This window comes from Solanum lycopersicum, chromosome 4 (assembly GCF_036512215.1).
Source record: "Solanum lycopersicum chromosome 4, SLM_r2.1".
Lineage (NCBI taxonomy): Eukaryota > Viridiplantae > Streptophyta > Magnoliopsida > Solanales > Solanaceae > Solanum > Solanum lycopersicum.
In genome coordinates, this window is record NC_090803.1 from 6,382,323 (window position 1) to 6,403,188 (window position 20,866).

At 29.9% G+C, this 20,866-nt stretch overlaps 3 protein-coding genes across 4 annotated transcripts; all 3 read left to right on the plus strand.

Annotated features, from left to right (window-relative positions):
* Window positions 1-439: 439 nt before the first annotated feature.
* LOC101248376 (B3 domain-containing protein At1g49475) lies at window positions 440-3,209 on the plus strand. Of its 2 annotated transcripts, none has more exons than XM_004236577.5 (3): window positions 440-823; window positions 1,775-2,003; window positions 2,591-3,209. In XM_004236577.5, exons 1-3 carry the CDS (start codon window positions 819-821, stop codon window positions 3,074-3,076), a joined length of 720 nt encoding a protein of 239 aa, XP_004236625.1. In that variant the 5' UTR covers window positions 440-818; the 3' UTR covers window positions 3,077-3,209. The 2 variants fall into 2 exon arrangements, with proteins under 2 accessions (XP_004236625.1, XP_025886410.1); XM_026030625.2 differs by having other exon boundaries at window positions 518-823; window positions 1,746-2,003.
* Window positions 3,210-8,267: 5,058 nt separating this feature from the next.
* Window positions 8,268-9,054, plus strand: LOC138347848 (secreted RxLR effector protein 161-like). Its single transcript, XM_069296395.1, has 2 exons — window positions 8,268-8,621; window positions 8,965-9,054. Exons 1-2 carry the CDS (start codon window positions 8,268-8,270, stop codon window positions 9,052-9,054), a joined length of 444 nt encoding a protein of 147 aa, XP_069152496.1.
* Window positions 9,055-12,503: 3,449 nt separating this feature from the next.
* On the plus strand, window positions 12,504-15,850 carry LOC101248091 (remorin 4.2-like). Its single transcript, XM_004236576.5, has 2 exons — window positions 12,504-14,311; window positions 15,468-15,850. The coding sequence occupies exons 1-2, from the start codon at window positions 13,592-13,594 to the stop codon at window positions 15,657-15,659; spliced, it is 912 nt and encodes a 303-aa protein (XP_004236624.1). The 5' UTR covers window positions 12,504-13,591; the 3' UTR covers window positions 15,660-15,850.
* Window positions 15,851-20,866: the final 5,016 nt, after the last annotated feature.

Sequence of the window (20,866 nt, forward strand, 5' to 3'; positions counted from 1 at the left end):
CTCCATCTTCGGCGACTGCTACAAAAAGAAAGGCTGAGAATCGTGTGCTAAAATGGAGTTCAAGAATATATTAGGTTAAAACATAAACGGGTTAGTGGGTGGGTTTGAGTTTTTATAACATAGATGGGTCGGGTCGTTGGGCTAGATTATGAAAATTTAGGTGGACCAATAAGATGAAGGCATTTGTCTAATTTAATGATTCATCATTTGCCATGTTAGCAGACTGTTAAAAAGGGGCAATTTTAAACCTTAAAAAATCGTTAAGAGCATTTTTAAACCAAAAGGTGGAAGGATGGCATTTTTGAACCATTTGAAATACGTTGAGGACATTTTTAACCCTTCTCCCTATTAAATACCTTTTAAAGAGAGAGAGAAGCGAGTGAGAGAGTTGGTGTATTCACACTTAAATATAAATATCTTTATTTAGTGAAGTAAATATAGTACGAAAAATAATTTCAAAAACTTAAGTAATCGCACTTGGTTATATCTCAAACAAGTGATATTTTTGCGGTATAATATGTAAGTGGTAACCAATTTGCCTACCTAAACCATCCAGGTAAATTCGGATCCTAAAACGGGTCGGTTCAAGCGGCCAAATAAATTTCATTTGGATTCCGCACTGAAAATTCTTCAGATTCGAAAAGGGTTGTCGGCGGGGAGATTTTCCGGGAAACCCTTGACGGACGATTGATATATGTAAAGGTGGTGTTGGATAGTTCGGGTATTCACTTTGACCCGTTTATGGAACACTGGAGTATCAGTTAGCAGAGTAGAGGAGCTGATTGTTGAGTGTTTTGGTCATACTTTGATTTCGCCCAATGAGGTAAATTCTAGATTGTTGCTTTGAATATATATCTGTAGTGCTGAATTTGAGGAATTTTGTGCTTCGTAGGGTAGGAATTGTTGTGTTTGTGGTGTCAGCGTATCTAAATTACTTTTAGATGATTTCGTTTACGAACCTTACTCCAACCACATGGAGGTAGAGAGGTTGTTTCCAGAGGACCTTTGAAAGAAAAACACAACTATGTGCACAAAGAGGAAAAGGAAGGGGGAACAAAATTAGATTTTTGAGCTTATTCAAGCTCTGATTCGGGTATTCAATTTGACCCATTTATGGAGTAGTGAAGGAGTCTTTTACTGTAATCCATTGGTGTATCAGTTAGCAGAGGAGCTGATTGTTGTGTATTTTGGTAGTCGCAATTAGATTTAAGTCGATGAGTGTAATGCTAGATTTTTGCTGTGAGAATATGTAATGCTGGATTAAGGAATTTTGGGCTTCATAGGGTAGGAATTGTTTGTCTCAACCTACATGAGATAGGGGTAAGGTCGACTACGTACACTCTACGTCTCTACCCTTCCCATACCAAAGCCCTACGACACCATTTTTGGAGGATCTGACACGGGAGCGGCAACATTTTAGGAGAGTTTGAGAAACATGGGTCCGAGGGCTTTGGTATATTTTTAAGAGTACAATGCGGGTTTGGGGTATGAGCACATCATGAGTGTAAGTTCATCACTCTCCTCAGATATTTCTCAGTTATTCAAGAGAAAAGATGAAGAAAAGTGATAGTGGAAATAAAGTGGAGTGAATTAAAAAGAACATAGATTTTCAGTTTTATTATGTATTCGTTCTGTTTAGTTTCTTGAATAAGTAAAAGACCCCACTTTGGAATGAGCTGTATGATTATTGGTTAAAAGTTTCAAAGATTGATGTTGAGAATTCAGTTCTCACACATCTGATGCAGTGGTAAATGTTTTGTTTTTGTCACTGCAGTTCCCAAAAGCTAATGCAAAAGATTGGCAATAGTTTACCAGAAGAAGAGCAGCCGGTAGAGATGGTAGACAGACGGGAAGATCATCTGGCAGAGACAGCAGCCAGACGGGAAAAGCAGCCGGCAGGGATGGCAAGCAGACAAGGGCAAGGGGAGCCAAGACCGGTGGATATCCCGGAGAGAACCCCTCACTTCTTCAAGATTATCCTGTCTCCACATGCCTCTAAATTAGTAAGTTCTGCAAGTGGCTTTATGATGAGACATTTTCATCTTATATCACTCTCTTCTGTTTCTACAAAGGAAAAAAAGTACCCAGCTTTAGGAATGAAAAATGGAAGCTTCAGTTCTGCAAATTTGACTGATAAATGCTAAACCCTAACTTACTAGTCACCTTTACTATTTGTTGTTGGTCTATATTAGGGGTTTTCTTACTTAGTATCTTGCTACCTGTTTCTCTTGCTCCTTTTTTAGCAACATTATGCGATTGCACCCCTGGGGTTCTTGTCCAGTGGTTAGAGCGCAATGTATGATATGTGTGTTAGACGCACGTCACCCGGTCACGGGGTCACGTTTTCTTACCCTTCCACGGACAAAAGTATGGTATTTGAGTTGAGAAGGCTAGAGGGGCTGACTCATTATCTATCTAGTTTCATTGGCTTTCCGGATTATTTTTTAAAAAACAAGAAATGCCATGTGTGATTAGAAACTTGTCTACACCAGCTTGTCTGAAGCTTTTCTTTTCTGTCTGTTTGTTTTCTACGTTTCTTCTCTTATATTTTATATTTTATTCATATCTTATCAGTTTCAGTATTTTACAGCACATCCCTGATGAATTTGTAACCGAGCATGGCGCTAATCTGGGGGATATTGTGCTGCTTGAGGTCCCAAATGGCGTGGTATGGAAAGTAAGACTGCTAAACTCTAGTGGCATGGTATGGTTAAATGAAGGCTGGAACAAATTCAAGGAGTACTATTCAATTGGTTGTGGTTACTTTTTACTCTTCAGATACAAAGGAAATTCCCAGTTCTGTGTGTTTATATTTGATTTAAGTGCTTCTGAGATTGAATATCCTCCTGGCCCAAATGAAGATATGACACCAGAAAATCGATCTGTTCTGTGCGTGCGACTAGAGGAAAACGGGATAAACTTACCCCCACCCGGAGAGCCACCAAAGGAGAAGAGGATAAACTTAACCCCACCTAATGATCCACCAGAGGAAGATGTGATATACTTACCTCCACCTGGTATTTACACCATGGAGGAGTTATCATTGATATCCATGCCATCACGGCCAAAGGTATAATAGATATATTTAGGGCTAGTTTTTCTCTTACTTTCAGAGCTGCACAATGTATTTTACGATTTAAGTTATGTATCCTAGGAATGTAAATATCTTTTTTATACAATAAATGAATTCAGCACCAAGTTAGTGACCAGTTTTACTATACTAAGTTTTATGTATTAAAGAGATTAACTTGCAGTTATCTTATTTCTTCATCGGAAACAACTTCAGTTCCCTATATATTCTACCTTCAGATTAGGTGTGTTTATGTGTGACTGGAGTGCATGCATTAGGCAGATATACTTAATTGGAGAAGCATGATATATAGATTAATAAATTAGCTGCCAAAAAATTCATGTTTGGATCAAAAGGAGTCATTATACTAGAGCAGCTAATGTAAATGCAAACCTCTTAAAGAAAAGAAACATCTTTATTTTAATAAATTGTTAATTAATCAGTTCTAATGGAAATAAAAATGCATATGTAATTACAACTCTATTTTTCGTAAAAAATGACCATCTAAATATTTGCTCAAATTGAAAGTTAAGAAAATAATTTAAAGTATTTTAGATTTATGAAATTTTTAGGTGGTGGCCACCACCAATTTAGGTGTCTAATTGACAAATGTAATTTTGTGTATGCACATATTCTCTATAAGAATTCCGAATTATCATCAAAAAAGACATCGTGTCAACTTTCAAAAACCATCTTGGTATATGGCCGGCCATATTAAAAATCCTAAATCCTTAGAAATAATCTAATGAATAATTAAGTTACTTTTGCATGTTGTAGTAGACAACTTTATCTTACATTCAAGATTTACAAATTCCTATTGTTATACTTTGAATAATTTGTACATCCATTTTTACAAAGGCTACCTTAAACGATGTTGTCTAGAGGTAGCATTTGGAAAAGGGGTAAAATAGTAAAAGAATGGACAAAATCTTCTCATTGTATCAAGTGCAACCAATTGTACATCTAGGAATATTTCAAGAAACACAAGGTTGGAATATATATATATATATATATATATATATTGTAATTTTTTGGTTGCAAATGTCCAATTGATCATACTTCACATTATGTAGCTACAGCACTGAGTGCGACCAGATCCTTCTTATGAAAATGTTCATGAAATTCATTATCAATCTTGATTTGTATTTACTTATAGGGAATCGTATGTACACTATTAATTAAGGGTTTTAAAAAAAAGAACTAAGGATCATAGATCAATTCATTTTTCTTTACGTCTTTCCTTATTTACACAAGTTTAAATAAGAATATGAGATCATTACTAACTTGATGTATACTCTTTTGTAAATGTGATATATTTTGAGGTTCATTATCAACTTACATCTTACTAATTAAATCATAAAAAAATAATATTTCTAAAAAGTAAGTGTAAAAGGATATGCCATGGTTGAAATGAAAATGACAAGAATAATTTATCAAAATATCAATCTCCTCTTTAATTAGTTGCTAGCTTTTAAGAAATACAAATTAATTTATAACAATCATTGAAACTATTTATTTCGGAATTAGGCCTTCAGCAATTTTTGCCATTAATACTAAATCAAATTGTTTCCTACTCCTATCTAACATTTCAGGCGTTGTTTTGCTACCAAGTGCATTCTGACAGGCACTCACAAATCTGGGACACTTAAAAAGTGAATTTTCCAAGCCATTATAATCCTTATTAGCTAATGATTGAATAGAATCTTGGAGTAAACTTGTCAACAATTCATAGCTTGTTACACAAATGGCATATAAATCTTGGAGCTCTTTGTCTTTTGCTTCTGCTTTAGCTTTTTGTACGAAGGCATGATTGTCGTTAGCATTTTGTAACGATTGACTAAGAGAAGCCCGCGTTATTTCATTAGGGACATATGGATGAGTATGTAAAATTTGTTTGAAAGTGCTTAAGCAAAATTGTAGATCTTGTACTTGTTTACATATATTTTCTATTAGTATTTCGTCTGCACGGAGGTCACACAAAGAGGTTTGAAAGTTGAAAATATTTGAAACAAGTACTAAAAGAAAAAAGTATGGAGTAAAAAAGGAGGCCATTTTAATTTCTTAAATGATTGTTGTTTTGATATAATGAAGTGAATGCAAGTGAGTATATATAGAGAAAAAGGATGCAATATACATATTGGATCATATTTATGTCAAAGTAAAATGAATTAATATCTAGTAAATACTAAGTTCTTTTACTAATTTTTCTTTTACCAGGAGTTTGTTTAAATTGACTTTAAAAAGTAGCTTTTAAATCCAACTTAAATGACTTTTAAGTAAAAAATAAAAGGCAAGGGAAGTCTACTTTTGTTTTTTTGACTTTTTAAAGTCATTTAAAACTTATTTAAGTCATTTTTGACTTTGTCAAATATTTCTACGCTTATTCTAAGTCATCTTTGACTTATTTTAAGTTACGTTTTTATATTTATCAAACACTTTCAAAAGTAAAAATTGAATTTAATGTAGGTTTGACCAACTTTTACGCCAATTTCAACACCCTCTAAACTTGCTAATTGTAATGATTTGAGTAAATTTGTCAAAACATTATAATTAACAAATTTATTTCAAAATTTCTTTCCACACATATTTTTATCTTAGCATTTACAAAAACTTTTTATTTTGACAATTCAGAAAATCAAAAGAGGTTTATTTTTTTTTCCAATATTACTCTTATAGTAAATAACAATATAAAATAATAGTAGTCAAACTTAGATTTGAACTAAGTAAAATGATACAGAGAGTATAATATAACATATAAAATGCACAATTTTTGCATAAAATACAACAACACAAGTATGTTGTTTTTGCCGCACATTCTAGGCTTCCCAAAGATGTTAAATTGATATTAATTTAAACACTCTTGTTAGGGCACATTTTCTCCATTAAATGGGCCTTGCACAACATGAATTTTGAATTTTATATTTTTGTGTCATATAAACACTTAAATCTAATAATGAGTACATATATTACATAGACAACTCAATTTTTGTGTCCAAATAAATTTTTTGACAAGTTTAAGAGATTTCATACACATTAAACCTATATTAATTGTTTATTTTAATGCTTTTGTGCTTGTAAATGATAGGCTATATCAATTTGATGTATCCTTTGACTTTGGTTTCAATGTTAATTAGAACATCAAGTAAAGTTACATGATACATAAATATTTATAACTGATACATAGATATTTATATGAAAATATATCAATGTCACACAAAAAAAGGTTCACACTCATACAAACTATTCAATAATCAAGATAACATCTCTTATTATGTAATAAGGAAAAGACTTGAACAACAAACATTGAGTGATTATAGTATCATATGACATTCTTGATTATCTAATGGTGCTCCATGATTGACTTATTCAAATATTTAATAGTATGACGCTCTCTATAACACTAGAATTAATGAATATATGCTTATAACAAATTACAAAAACAAATTATATATAATACTGCAAATGAACTATGTACTTTTATTTCAAATACATAACAATTTTAATTCATATTACTTCTAGCTCCTCATCCTGAAACTAATATGCATATCTATAAAAGATACAACATGAAAAGTCTTTTTTCGGGGGGGGGGGGGGGGGGGTTCGATATCAAAATCGTTGAGGGTTCATTATTTTTGTTGAAGAATGTGTAATCAAGAAAACTAGATACGAAATGATTCATAATGCATGACAAATAAGTTGAAGAAAACTATACAAGTTCTATCGGAAGTGTAAATGTATGTGAAGATATGCTATTAGTCTTCCATTGTGAATCATGTTAATTTTGTACATATTCCTAAGACTTTTAATAAAAAAGAATAAAAAATTCTTTCAAACTATATGAAAATTGAATAAAAATATCTTTTATTGATAATTTAGTTCGATAATACTCTTACCACTAATAACTTGATCTAAAATTATTCCCATTGTATGAACAAATTTAAATTTCATAAGAAAAATGATATGCATTAATTTGATTTTTTTTATAAATTAATGCTAGGCTTAAAAGATATTTAAAATAGGAAAAATTACCTAATTACACAAATATTTCTACCATAAATACTAACTCATTCTATAATTTTGGGAAAATGCATAAGTATCACCAACCTATGCCTGAAATCCAGAGACACGTTTCTTTTGATTTGTGTTTATTTTTTATTGTTCTTTGATTTGTCATATTCAATTAATATGCATGCTATAATTTATAAGAACTATTTGTTTATTTACAAAAAAAACAGTTGTTTGTTTGTAAAAGAGGATTTAAGGAGATACTTTTGTTATTTCACATTTTTTCTGGGGATAAGTTATCATGGAATTAATATTCCATTCAAAAGTAGGGATAACTTATATCACTCCCAATCATAATTATTAATTTTATGATTAGTTAACCTTTTTAGTTGTGATTTATGATGTTTTTTAATAAAGTTTTGTCCAAAAATATCCTTTTAAACTATATTCTAAAATTAAACTACATCCTTAAAGTATCATTCTTAGCAGAAAATATTCTTCAAATATTTAAAGTGAATAATTTTCATTCTTCTGTTACATATCATAAAAAACCTAAGGAATCATACAAAAACATGAGCAGTTCACGTGACCATCAATAAATTTTTCCTGCATATTTTCATGACCATGAGAAGTTCTGTAAAAAAACATATTAAAAAATCTTAGACACTATTGATTCCCAAAACAAAAACTACTTTGAAGGTGTGAGGATACACGATCTGCTCTTTTTCTCATTCAGTAACGGAATGAAGTTGAAGTTTAATTACTTTACCTTATTTATCTAAATTGTATTTAAATCAATGTATTTTTTGTCCAATCTGATCTTGAAATGATCAAAATAACGATTATGTCTCGCATTTGAGTTTCATTCTACATTATTAGAAGAGGAAGCTTCCAACAACGCCGCTTCTAGCATATTCAGTTGAGAAAAAACATATCTCAATTAATAAAAAAAAAGATTTCAACTAGTAATATTTATAATATAAAAATTTTACATGGAAAATAAATGAAAAAAAAAGTTATCAAATTAAAATATTTTGCATAATGCTAAACTCAAGAATAAAAAAAGTTCACGATTAGCATTCTCGTTATTAATACTGTCATCTTTATGTGTGGTTCTAATTTATTCCTTTTGACAAATGGTATTTTTGTTCATCAATCTGCCTACACAGAAAAAGTGTTGAAAATATTATGCATGGATGAAGCGTATCCATTAAGTACTCCGATGGTTGTTCGTTCACTTGATGTGAATAAGGATCCATTCCGACCTCAAGAAAAGGATGAAAATTTTTTTGGTTCTGAAGTACCAAATCTTAGTGCAATTGGTGCACTAATGTATCTTGCTAATACTACAAGGCCTGATATAGCTTTTGTTGTTAACTTGTTAGCAAGATATAGTTCTGCTCCTACTAAGAGATATTGGAATGAGATCAAACACATTTTGCGATATCTTAAAGGGACAACTGATATGGGCTTATTTTATTCTGTTAATTGTAGCTCAAATCTTGTTGGTTATGCTGATGCAGGATATTTATTTGATCCACACAAAGTTCGATCCCAAATAGGTTATGTGTTTATATGTGGGGGGGACTGACATATCTTGGAGATCTACAAAGCAGTCCACCGTAGCCATTTCATCTAATCATGCTGAAATAATAGTTATTCATGAAGCAAGTAGAGAATGTGTGTGGTTAAGGTCTATGATACATTTCATTCGAGAGAAATGTGGTTTGGAATGTGATAAAGTACCCACCACTTTATATGAAGATAATGCAGCATGCATAGCACAACTTAAGGGAAGATTCATAAAAGGAGATAGAACAAAGCACATTTCACCGAAGCTTTTCTATACACATGAACTTCAAAAGAATGGTGATATAAATGTGCAACAGATTCTTTCAAGAGACAATGTGGCTGATCTATTCACCAAGTCTCTACCAACTGCAACTTTCAAGAAGATGGTGCACAAACTTGGAATGTGAAGATTCAAGTCTCTGAATTGATGTTCTCATTAGGGAGAGTTAATACGCGTTGTACTCTTTTTTGTTTACGAGGTTTTGTCCCACTGGGTTTCCCTTGTAAGGTTTTTAATGAGGCAACCTAGATGCGTATTAATAGATATGTGTACTCTTTTTCTTTACTAGAGTTTTTCTTAGTAAGGTTTTTGACGAGGCACATCATCTATGAATTAAACATTCAGGGAGAGTGTTATAAAGTATTTGTATTATAGTGAATGTCTATCATGTAGAGTCCTTTTTAGGATATGGTTAAAGAGTCCTATTTGGGGACTAAGTTAGATTTCTCGTATAAATAGAGTGTTCCTCTTCATTGTAAATTAATTCATCAAGAGAAATAACAAATCTTCTCTTCTTTTCTCTCTAGTTTCTTCTTCTTATTCTATAGTGTTATAACAATAAATGATTTTTTTATTAAAAAGGATGGAGGTCATTGGAAGGGGGTGGGGTTGGTACGTCTAGGAGGTGGTGGAGTGGGGTAAGAAAAATAATTTAATTTTTTATATGGATAAAAATACTTTAATCTTTAATTTTTTATTAATATTAGTATTTTATTATTTAATTTTTATCTATGTGAAATGTCATATGTCAAGGTTCTTTCAAATAAAAGAGATAGTCTATTACACACACCACTGACGTGTGTTTTTCAAACTAAAAAGTAATAGTTTAGATATGAACCTCACATTCTCAATAGTTTAGATATGAAACTCAAAAAAAGTAAATAGTTTAGATATATTTTACACTTATCTGATGCATATAATTTAATTTTGAAGCAGAAAAAAATGAAATAACCTTTCTTAGTTGACTATATAATAAGAAAATTTTATTTTTATATTAAAGACATATTAAACCTCTTGACTAATTTATCCAGTCACCAAATTATCCAACAAATTTTATTTTTATATTAAAGACATATGAAGTCTCTTTTACTTACAATTTATGTCTTCATTCTCTCCCTATTTTACTTTCTCCTATTAGCAACTAGACTACTATATGAAGAATTTATATATGAAAAGTGATAACATAGGGTTTGTAGGGTTATTTTGTCATTTAAAAGATTTATTCCATGACAACTTATGATAGGATTATTACACCAACTAAAGAGAGGGATAATTTATCTAGGTACATAATTGTTAATTCTAAAATAAATTTGTAGAGCTTTATTTATTTTTTTTTTTAAAAAAAAGGTTATAAGTATCCTTTTTTTTAAATCGAGTATTTTTTTTGGTAGAAATAAAAAAAATTCATAAAAGAGCAAAAAAGTAATAGAAGCTTGACAAATTATATGTATTATGTCTCAAGAAAGATTAAATAATTGGTTATAGTAAAATCATAAAAAAAAATATATTCAAATTTAAGGCCTACATTTGAATTTGACTTTAGACAACTAATTTATTAAAGTGGACCATGTTTAAGCTCAAGGCTATTTCATATAATCCTTTATACCAAACGACCCTTTTGAGATAAAATATCTCAGACTTTATAATCAAATTAAAAATTGAGCGATACTAAAAATTTATTTCATAACTATTTTTTCTTTATCTATCGTACCAGACGATTCCTTAAGACTATTGAGAGTGAATGATGGCGTGTTTCATAGTAGACTTTTCACATATCATTATACACTCTTACTACTCTAACTAATTAGTTACTGAGAACCAATCAAACAGTAAAAAAAATCTCATTTATTACAAAATGACAAAAATATCAACTTCAAAAGTGGAACTTTCAAAACACTATGTTATCACTATTTTACAAATTTCATATTAAACTATTTATTTTTGCTATTTAACTATTACCATCTGTATTAGATACACTTTAAAGCTAATTAGGTCAATTACTAATTGTTACTCTTTTTTTTGCAATCTAAATTGTCAGTATCTCTTAAACTTGGTGTATTTGAGTATATAAATAATAAAAGTTTATTTAAGAAAGTGAAAATAACTGATAATTGAATTGTGAATTTGTAAAAAAAGGGAAAAATGTACAAGTACCCCCTCAATCTATGTCCGAAATCGTAGAGACACACTTATACTACACTAATGTCCTATTAGCCCCCTGAACTTATTTATAAGTAATCTTTTACCCCTTTTCAGCCTAAATGACATTAGTTTGAAAAAAGAAAAAGTCAATCAGCATTGGGCGCAAAAGATAATGTCACGTAGGCCGAAAGAAGGTAGAAAATTATTAATAAAATAAGTTCAGAGGAGTATTAGGACCTTAGTATAATATAAATGTCTCTGGTATTTCGGACATAAGTTAAGGAGGTGCTTGTGCATTATCCCTAAAAAAATTGATAATTTAGATGAGTTTTTTTAATCATAATTTTTAATTTTTTAGTAGGTGATGGAGATATTACCAACTGGAAGTAATATAAAAGGACAAAATTAAATTAATCACCACATCTTTTTCAAAAACTTATTTGTTCCAATAATATTGCAAACACCTGTCTAATTTTCAATTAAAAAACACAATGGAGACTTGTCATATTCCAATTCCTCATTTCCCCCACCCACATTTACATCACTAATTTTAATTGGAAAAGAAGAAAAAATAATTGGAAAGAAATCCAAAGGTAAAAAGTAAGCTTCTTTGAATTTTCTTAATATTTAGAATGCATTGAATCTGACTATTTCAAAAAATTACATCGACTAGAAATATAATAAAAGGGGATGTGTTAGAAAAATTAAAATATCTAATTACAGATAGAAAGATATTATTCACTATAAACATATTTTTTGATGATACATATATATCAGACCTAATTAATTTAAATTTGTGACAAGTATAAACCTATTTAAAGAAAAAATGTTTTTCTATTATGAGTTTTGCAAATCGCAGAACTTAAACTCGAGAAACCAAACATCAGAATAGATAAATTCAATTTCAACATCACGTATATAAACTTGTTCCCTATCAAGAGCTTCTCTACTCTCAAAAGTCGAGCACAGCAAGACGAGAGATAATTAATAGCTTTAATTAAGAATGAAGAAATCTCGCAAACTAATTAATGATCTTAATCAATGTCTTAATCAATATTTTACTACTCTAATTATTGCATTGATAAATGTTTGATAAATTATCACATGTGACGTGGTCATCTTGTTAATCTTTAATATTTTATTCATGTTTTTGTCGTACACGTGTCGATAATCTGACGGTAATGCTTGGTTCCTTAATGCTTAAAATGAAAACGACATAAAGCATTGAGTTTATTGGTAACCAATGAGATTCATCCACGTGGTGATATGTGCGACACGTGTTAGATTTTGAATGGTCCCACTAATAAATAGAATCATCTTTGGCCGACACTACTTAAAATGATTCTTTTGCAATTAAGTCCCTATAGTTTAGTGTATTATAGATTTGCTCCTTCTTCTTGTCATATAATACATAACATAGATGCATGTAATCTTAACTTAAGCGATTCTTCTTCTTCTTATTCTTATTCTTCTCTTTACCTTTTACCTGAACTTGATTTAAGTTGACCTCGTAAACATTTCAATTTTGAGAATGTACATTTGAAAAAGTGTGATAAAGAGTTAGTCTAATAAAAAACTCAGTATTAGAATTGCTATAAAGAGAGCAAGTTAATGTGTCTAAATATGCATTTTGAAAATTCGAATGTTTGATTACTATGCTAAGATCATCATGTTAAGATGTTTATCTACAATGCACCATATCGTTTTGAATATATATATGTTTGAATTCCTTATATAAATTTCTAACTCCATCAATTTAAGAAATACTTTAATTATCAAGAGATAAGGAGTAACTTGAAACTTTGTGCTACAAAAAAGAAGAGAAAAAATAATATTATGTAGTCGTGCATTAAAATAGTAGTCAATATATATATCATATGCATAAAATATGCATATTTTAATCATCATAATCAGCACTAATATCACTTTTTTTTGTAGCTTTATATTTGTTACTATCTCCGTCCCATATTATAAGTCACCTTTTTATGTTTAGAGAGTCAAACAAGTCTATCTTTGACTGTCAAATTTTCATAAATTTATTAAACATTTTGAATTATCAATTATTATGACCCATAGTACTTTTTACCTAGTTTACAAATATATAAATTTTAGTCCAAAAGAATTGAAAATTTCATGCGCAAATTTCTAATTAAACTTAAATTATTTGACTCTCAAAACATAAAAAGTGACTTATAATATGGAAGGAATAGTACTTTATTTAGCTTTATCTGTGAAACATGGGAATTGGGAACCATAGTACTTAATTTCTTGAACTTTCCTCATATATTACTCAATTACTACTATACTCCAACGTGCATGTGTGGTTCATATCACTTTGACCATATTTCTTTGATTAAACTATAGTCCAAAAAAATAATAATGAACATGATGTTGCTCTTTTCTCCCTTTTATTTTTCACCCTTTCATTTTCCTTTTCTCCTTCATCCACTAGTATGATCATTCTACCGAATACACACTGAAAACCTAGCAAAATCCCTATTGAAATTAACAAAAATATTGACATGTCTAATGATCAAAGAGCTCTAGTCTTATCAAGTAACAACAATAATAGAGACAACAATCACGAAGATCAAGATCAGAATCAGAATCTTCGAGATGATGATATCAGAGATATCCATGCTATGACACCACCACAACCACCAGTACCACCAATCATGACAAATATTAATCGTGGACGAAGGAGGGAAGCTTGGGAAACAAGTAGTCATAGATCATCATCTTTGTCCTCAGAGTTAGGAGGAGTTCCAAGTGAGAATTTCACAACCATGAGTAGAGAGTTCAATGCCTTGGTACTTGCTGGATCTTCTACCAACAACAACAACAACGACAACAACAACAATAATAATGATACAAGTCATGAAGTTGAAGGTACAATCAATAATAATTTAGGAAGGATTTTCGAAGAGGAGACTATAGTTGAAGAAAATAATTCTTTAGCTATTGTAGCAGATAATACGAATAATAATAATTATAACAATAATAATAATGTTTATTTAAACCCTAGTACTCCTTCTCCTAACAATAATTTGAGTGGAATTAGTCAACAAGGAGAAGTGATTGTACATAGAGTGAAGAAAGAGGAAGTTGAATCAAAGATTAGTGCATGGCAAACTGCAAAAATTGCAAAGATTAATAATAGGTTTAAGTGTGAAGATGCTGTGATTAATGGATGGGAAAATGAAGAAGTCCAAAAGGCTACTTCATGGATGAAGAAAGTTGAGGTATGTATTCCCATCCGTTTATATTATCTGTCTTTTAAGATTTTTGTACACGTTAATGGGATCTATGATTTGAAGTTTCATTTGTGATCATTTAGGATTGTAATTTTCTTGAAGTATTTGCATTCTAATATTGATAATTTTAATTACATACTAGCTAACTGAATTTTCAAAATAAATATAATATTTAAATAAAATTTAGTAAGGTCTGTCGAACAATATTTTATCTGAATTTTTATTGATTATCCCTTAAACGTCTCACTTACTTTAACATTCCACAAATTAAAGCATTAAGAGTATATTTGAATGGATAACAACAAACGGATTCCTACTTTTCCAAAATGCCAAATATTTTGAAATATTTGCATTAATTATGCTTGTACAAATTTGAACTTTTATCTATTGTTTACCATCCTCAATCTTTTTATAAAAATTATTATTATTATTGAATATATTGAAATGATGAGTCATTTGACTTTAACCTACCATAAATTAGGGGACTAACATAGTGGAATAAGTTTACTTTTAAAAAAGTGAAAATTTTCTTGGTTTAGTGAGTTAGTTATGCTACTTCAAATGATTTATTTGGTCAAGTAATCACTCAAAGTGGAAAAAGTTGTGAATGAAATCCTTCAATGAGTCATGAATGCACAACTCCAAAAATTGCTTTGCTTTTCTTTCCTTTTTTCCCTCTTCTGCCCCCCACCCCCACCCCACCCCACCCCACCACCACAAACCCACAAAACAAAATCAAAAAAAGAAGAAAATGATTTGTTTTGGTTCCCTTGCCCCTATTCTAAGGTTAGTGTTTGGGACCATAATGTTAAATAGTGGATGTATCGATTTGCGTGCATTTTAATTATTTTTTATCAACATAAATATAAAGTAACTCTAGTCTCTATCGACTACGTGTTAGGCAAATGACATTAAGCATCTATTATATGCTTTGAGATGGTGAAATGAGGTGTAGATCACGTTTGATGTGGTAGACTATGAATTATTGAAATTAAAATTAATTCACCAATGAAAATACTCTTATTTTATATATAGTTGTAAATATCATGACATGTGTTAGACCACTAATTTTCAGGATATAATTTTGTGCGCAATCAAACACTATATATAGTAACATTGTTTGTATTATTTTTTTTCCTTTCAGAGGAAGTTAGAGGAAAAAAGAGCAAAAGCACTAGAAAAGATGCAAAATGATATAGCAAATGCAAGAAGAAAAGCAGAGGAAAGAAAGGCATCAGCAGAAGCAAAAAGAGGAACAAAAGTAGCTAGAGTTGTTGAATTAGCCAATTTGATGAGAGCTGTTGGTAGAGCTCCAACAAAACGTTCCTTCTTTTAAATTTATATAAAAAAAAAAAAGTATTACAAAAAAAAGTAAGTGTGTTAGGTAATTGCTACTTTGTGTTTTGTTATATCGAGGCGCTTATACTTATAGTGATGGATTCAGAATTGAAATAATGTGAATTCTGAGTAGAGAGAGTGTGTTTTGAAATGTATATATAGCTCTCCTATCGGTTCATTTTGGTTCTATCGACAAATTGTCTTTCTTATGGGAGGAAGAGAATCATGAAGTAGTAGGTTCTGTCGAACTCACAAACCCTATGGTTGGATTCTCCATTGATATCTTAGAAAATCATGTTATATTTTTTGAAGGGTAATATTGGAGCACTCTAAGAGTTTAGTGAGTGAGTGAATGCTAGTATTGAAACATTTTGTATAGTTTTTTGGGTATTACTTGATATAAATATATAGTGTGTGTTAGGTAGAAATGCTATTTTGTGTTTCGTATATCTACTAGTTTTTTTTTTAAGTTGACAGATTTAAAATTTAAATATCGTTTTCCTTTTGAAAGAAAGAGGATCTTGAAGTATTAGGTTTTGTCGAACTCACAAACCCTATGATTGGATTCTCTATTGGTTTCTTACAACATTATATTATATATTTTCAAGTGTATCTTAGCACTCTAAGAGTATGATGAGTGAGTGAATGCTAGTAAGGAAACACTTTGTACAATTGTTTAGATGTTAAATTACATAAATATAGGGTGTGTTAGATAGAATTGCTATTATGTGTTTGTAATATCTAGTTTTTGCCTAAGTTATATATATATATATATATATATATATATATATATATATACGGTTATATACGATTATCATTTGATTCTATCTGCAAATTTTGTTTCTTATAGGAAAAACACTAAATTTTACCAAACTCACAAATCATATGATTGAATCCAATGGAATTATGTTGAATATATTATCGTATTTGCAATTTCATATTCTAGAGACTTAGAAAGTAGATACACTTGTCATAAATTGATATTTTGGAAGTTTGGATTAATCCCACTAATGCTTTACTTAATTTGTTAATAATACACAATGAGAAAACTTTGGTTGGGGGGGGGGGGGGGGGGGGGAGAGTGTGTAAGATCAGACAAACGGGATTTTGTAGTTTTTAATTTAATTAATTCCACTAATGATTTACTTAATTTAATTTGTTAATGACAAGATAATGCAAAGTAGTATTATACTATGTTGGGCATGATTAGAAAGGTGTTAGGTTCAAATTCGAAAGGTGTTAGGTTCAAATTTCAGCGGAAAAAAAAATTACACACTATTTTTTATTTATTTATATCTTGATGAAGAGAATTACTCGTTACTCATTGAATCAATAATGGTAAATACATACTAGTTTGTACACCAAGATTATCAAACGCAAAAAAAAGTTGGCGGTAAATAGGATAGTTTTTTTTTAAAAAAAAATCCATCCGATATTTTGATACCTATATTGAAACTCGATTAAATTTTAATTTACACATTTCAAACTCATTTCTTAGGACGTGCTCCCAACAATTTAATTGTTGAGGAACTTTCACATATAGTTACACAAAAATAGTTTAATTACTCTTCATAGTTAAAGTTTGATAATTATATTTGTAGCTACATGTTATAGAGTGGAGAGAGGCAAGCGATACTGGGAGAGAGAGGAGTGAGGCAAGCGAGAGAGGCAAAGAATGAGAGAGAGTTGAATTATATATGCATATTGATTAGATAATTATATATTATACATATGTATTTGTACATATAGCCAAAGAGATCGGGAGAGGTACGAGAGAGGTGAGCGAGATTGAGATAGGGAGGACAGAGGAGAGCGAAAGAGGGCATAGAGTGGGAGAGAGGTGAACTATATGTGTATATAGGTTAGATAATTGTATATCATACATATGCACTTGTATATATGGCAAGTGAGATTGGGAGAGCGAGGAGAGCGAGTTTGGGAGGGGGAGGAGAGATACGAGCGAGAAAGGACAAAGAATAGAAGAGCGGTGAATTGTATATTTATGTCAGTAAAATAATTGTCAATTATATATACTTATGTATTTGTATATTCTGGGGAATTATACATATACAAACATGATTTATTATATAAAATCAAAGTCAGCCCACATAATTAATGTATAATGTTATTCACGAATAGTAATTAAAACAAACTATTGCTTATAATAAATAATTAAATAGTACATATTTTTTAACCGCGTAATTTTCCCTTGTCTGTTGCACATAATGAATGATAGTAATGGTCCAGCCCAAAATGGCCCAACTGGCACCAACCGAAGTGATGCAAATGGGCTGAAATCATGGTACAATCCAATTACCGGCCCATTAAGTCCTTTTGGTTAGACTCAGAAACTTTTCAAAAGATTTGATCTAATAGAAATCTCGCACGTTGCTAATTACAAAGGAAAACATTAAGGGTCCGTTTGGATGGGCTTAATAAAAGCAGCTTTAAAAAAATATTTTTGAAAGTGCTGAAACTTATTTTTAAAATAAGCAGTTATGCGTTTGGATAAAAGTGCTGAAATTAAAAAAAAAATTGTTGATGTGTTTGGTAAATAAGTGCTGATAAACAACTTTTTAAATTAAAATGTCTGAAATACCCTTAAAAGATGTTAACATAATAAAAGTTAATTAATTTGTATTTTACAGCCATAAATAATTATATTTTGCTATCATTCACATATTTCTTTCTCATCACAAATTATTTATAAGAGGAATATAAACTTATTATAGATTTTAAAGATATATAATTTGAATAGATCAAAGAACGATTTAAGATTTATTTTAGTTTCGTCCATAGGTAATAATAATTGTCTATCATTCACATATTTCTTTATTATCACAAATTATTTATAAGAGGAATATAAATTTTTATTTTTCAACATATTATCGGCATTAATCAAGAGAAAATAAAGAAAGCTAATAAAAAAATAATCAAAAAAACTTACTTCAAGGTTTATCTTCACTTCAAATTGGAAGAACAGGAAGAATTCAGCAGCTATGCCAAACGTGAAAAGGGAAAAATGGAAGAGAGATGTTAGGGTTATGTGGGTAATTTGGAGATTGTATAAAAACATTAAGGGCGAAAAGGTAAAAATGTGGTCAGCTTAAAACAACTTATAAGCCAAAAAAAAAAAAGCACCACTACTCCAGATTTTAACTTTTGGCTTAAAATAAGTTTTTTTTAAACTTAAAATAAGTTATTTTGAGTATTGTCAAACAGCTAAATAAGTCAAAAACCAGCTTTTAAGCTGAACCAAACAGGCTCTAAAATACAGCAAGAATTTACTCCCTCTGTCCCTATTTAGTTGCCCACTTTAGAAATGACACACATATTAAGATAGCAATAATTAGCATAGTGAAATTATAATTTTACCCTTATTAATTATGATTTCAAAAATGATGGAATTAAAATTTGGAAATTTTCAAAAAATTTAAATGTGGGTATGATAGAATTTTTTTTTTTGTACTTTCTTGATTTGTCAAAATGAACAAGTAAATAGGGACAACTAAAAGAAGAAATATGGACAAATAAATAGGATCAGAGAGATTAAAACTTGATGAGGTAAATATAGCTAATGTTTGCTAAATTATATAACGTAGCTAAACAGGACACAATTTGTATATCTCACGTGACTATTAAATATTTATACAAAGAGGACTCTTATATTAATTAATAGACGTTGCATTTTCAAAAAAAAAAATCACGAATCACGCATAATTCCACGAATCAAGCAGAAAATCGAACAAATCAAGTAAAAAATCCCACAACTAATTCATTATATTTATTTCAATTGATTTTTATTTATATTTAAAATTACACGAAAATTATATTAAATTATATTTGTATTATTGATTGATCAATGCAAATGCTAAATTTATACAAATAATAGTTAAATGTATACTTGCTAATAATATACTAACATGAACTAAACTTCTACACGTGGATTAAAAATACATAGATATACAAATCAAAATATGCAAAAACATTCACAAATGTTGAACTTATACCACTAGGAGCTATAATGTATACTTCTTGACAATATACAAATTTGAACTACAAAAATTATGTAGAATATGAGTTGCTATAATGCTATCTATATATGTCTATGGTTGTTTGAGATATACAAACAATGGTAAACTTATATAAATGCTGAAATTGTATAAGTATAATAACTATATTGTATAATTTATAGGGTATATAAATTTTATGTGTAAAAAATCATATGTGGCTTAGAAATCACGTAATATATACAAATTAGGTGAAATACAAAAAAAAATTATATTAAAAAAAAACTATTGAATTTAATGATACATATACAAATAAGACATAAGAAAAAAATACAAGCTATACTGTATAAATACCTCAAATCTTCCCATCTTGTTGGTCCAATAACTCAGTTTGAATACCTTTTTCTTCGGATGATTTCGATTTGTTGTTTGTAGATGTAATTTTTTCTACCTTACGCTCAGTGACAGATTTATAATTTTAAGATTGTGTGTACTCCTTCACCAATGAATTACAAAATATAAGCGCACAAATATAACATTTGTCTTAAAAAAGACAATCATACTTTAATATGATAGCGAAAAAAAGTCAATGAAACCGATAGAAATTATTTCGGATAAGGAAAAGTTTTGAGAGAAGAGAAAAAAAATTGTGGAACTTATGCATGATTTTGGGAGTACTTTTGGATGGTTACTACTATTCTATTGTATTTAAACCTTTTAAATGAATTTAATAAAGGAAGAATGATTAAAAGGGAGAAACGATATCTTTGAAATTTCAAAAATAGCTTATGGTTGAGTGAATTAAGGTGAAAAATAGGTTATATGTAAAATGAGAAGAAAAAAAAACTAATTTGTATAAATAAATAAGAAAATAGGCAAGAGATAATTATAAGTTGATAAAATTGAGTTGATGAGACCGCACAAAATTAATAACCATTCAAATTTAACATTAGTTGCAAATCAAAATTATCGTAATTATAGCTATATCAAATAAATCAATATTTATTTAGTTACGTAACTTTTCTCAATTGTAAATCCTAGTTGTTTCATCCTCAAATGTTCTTACTAAATCCAATATAAAGAAAACATGTCATAATCATAGCTTAATATTTATACTTAAATTTATACATTCCTGTCACGACCCAAATCCGGGCCGCGACTGACACCCACACTTACCCTCCTATGTGAGCGAACC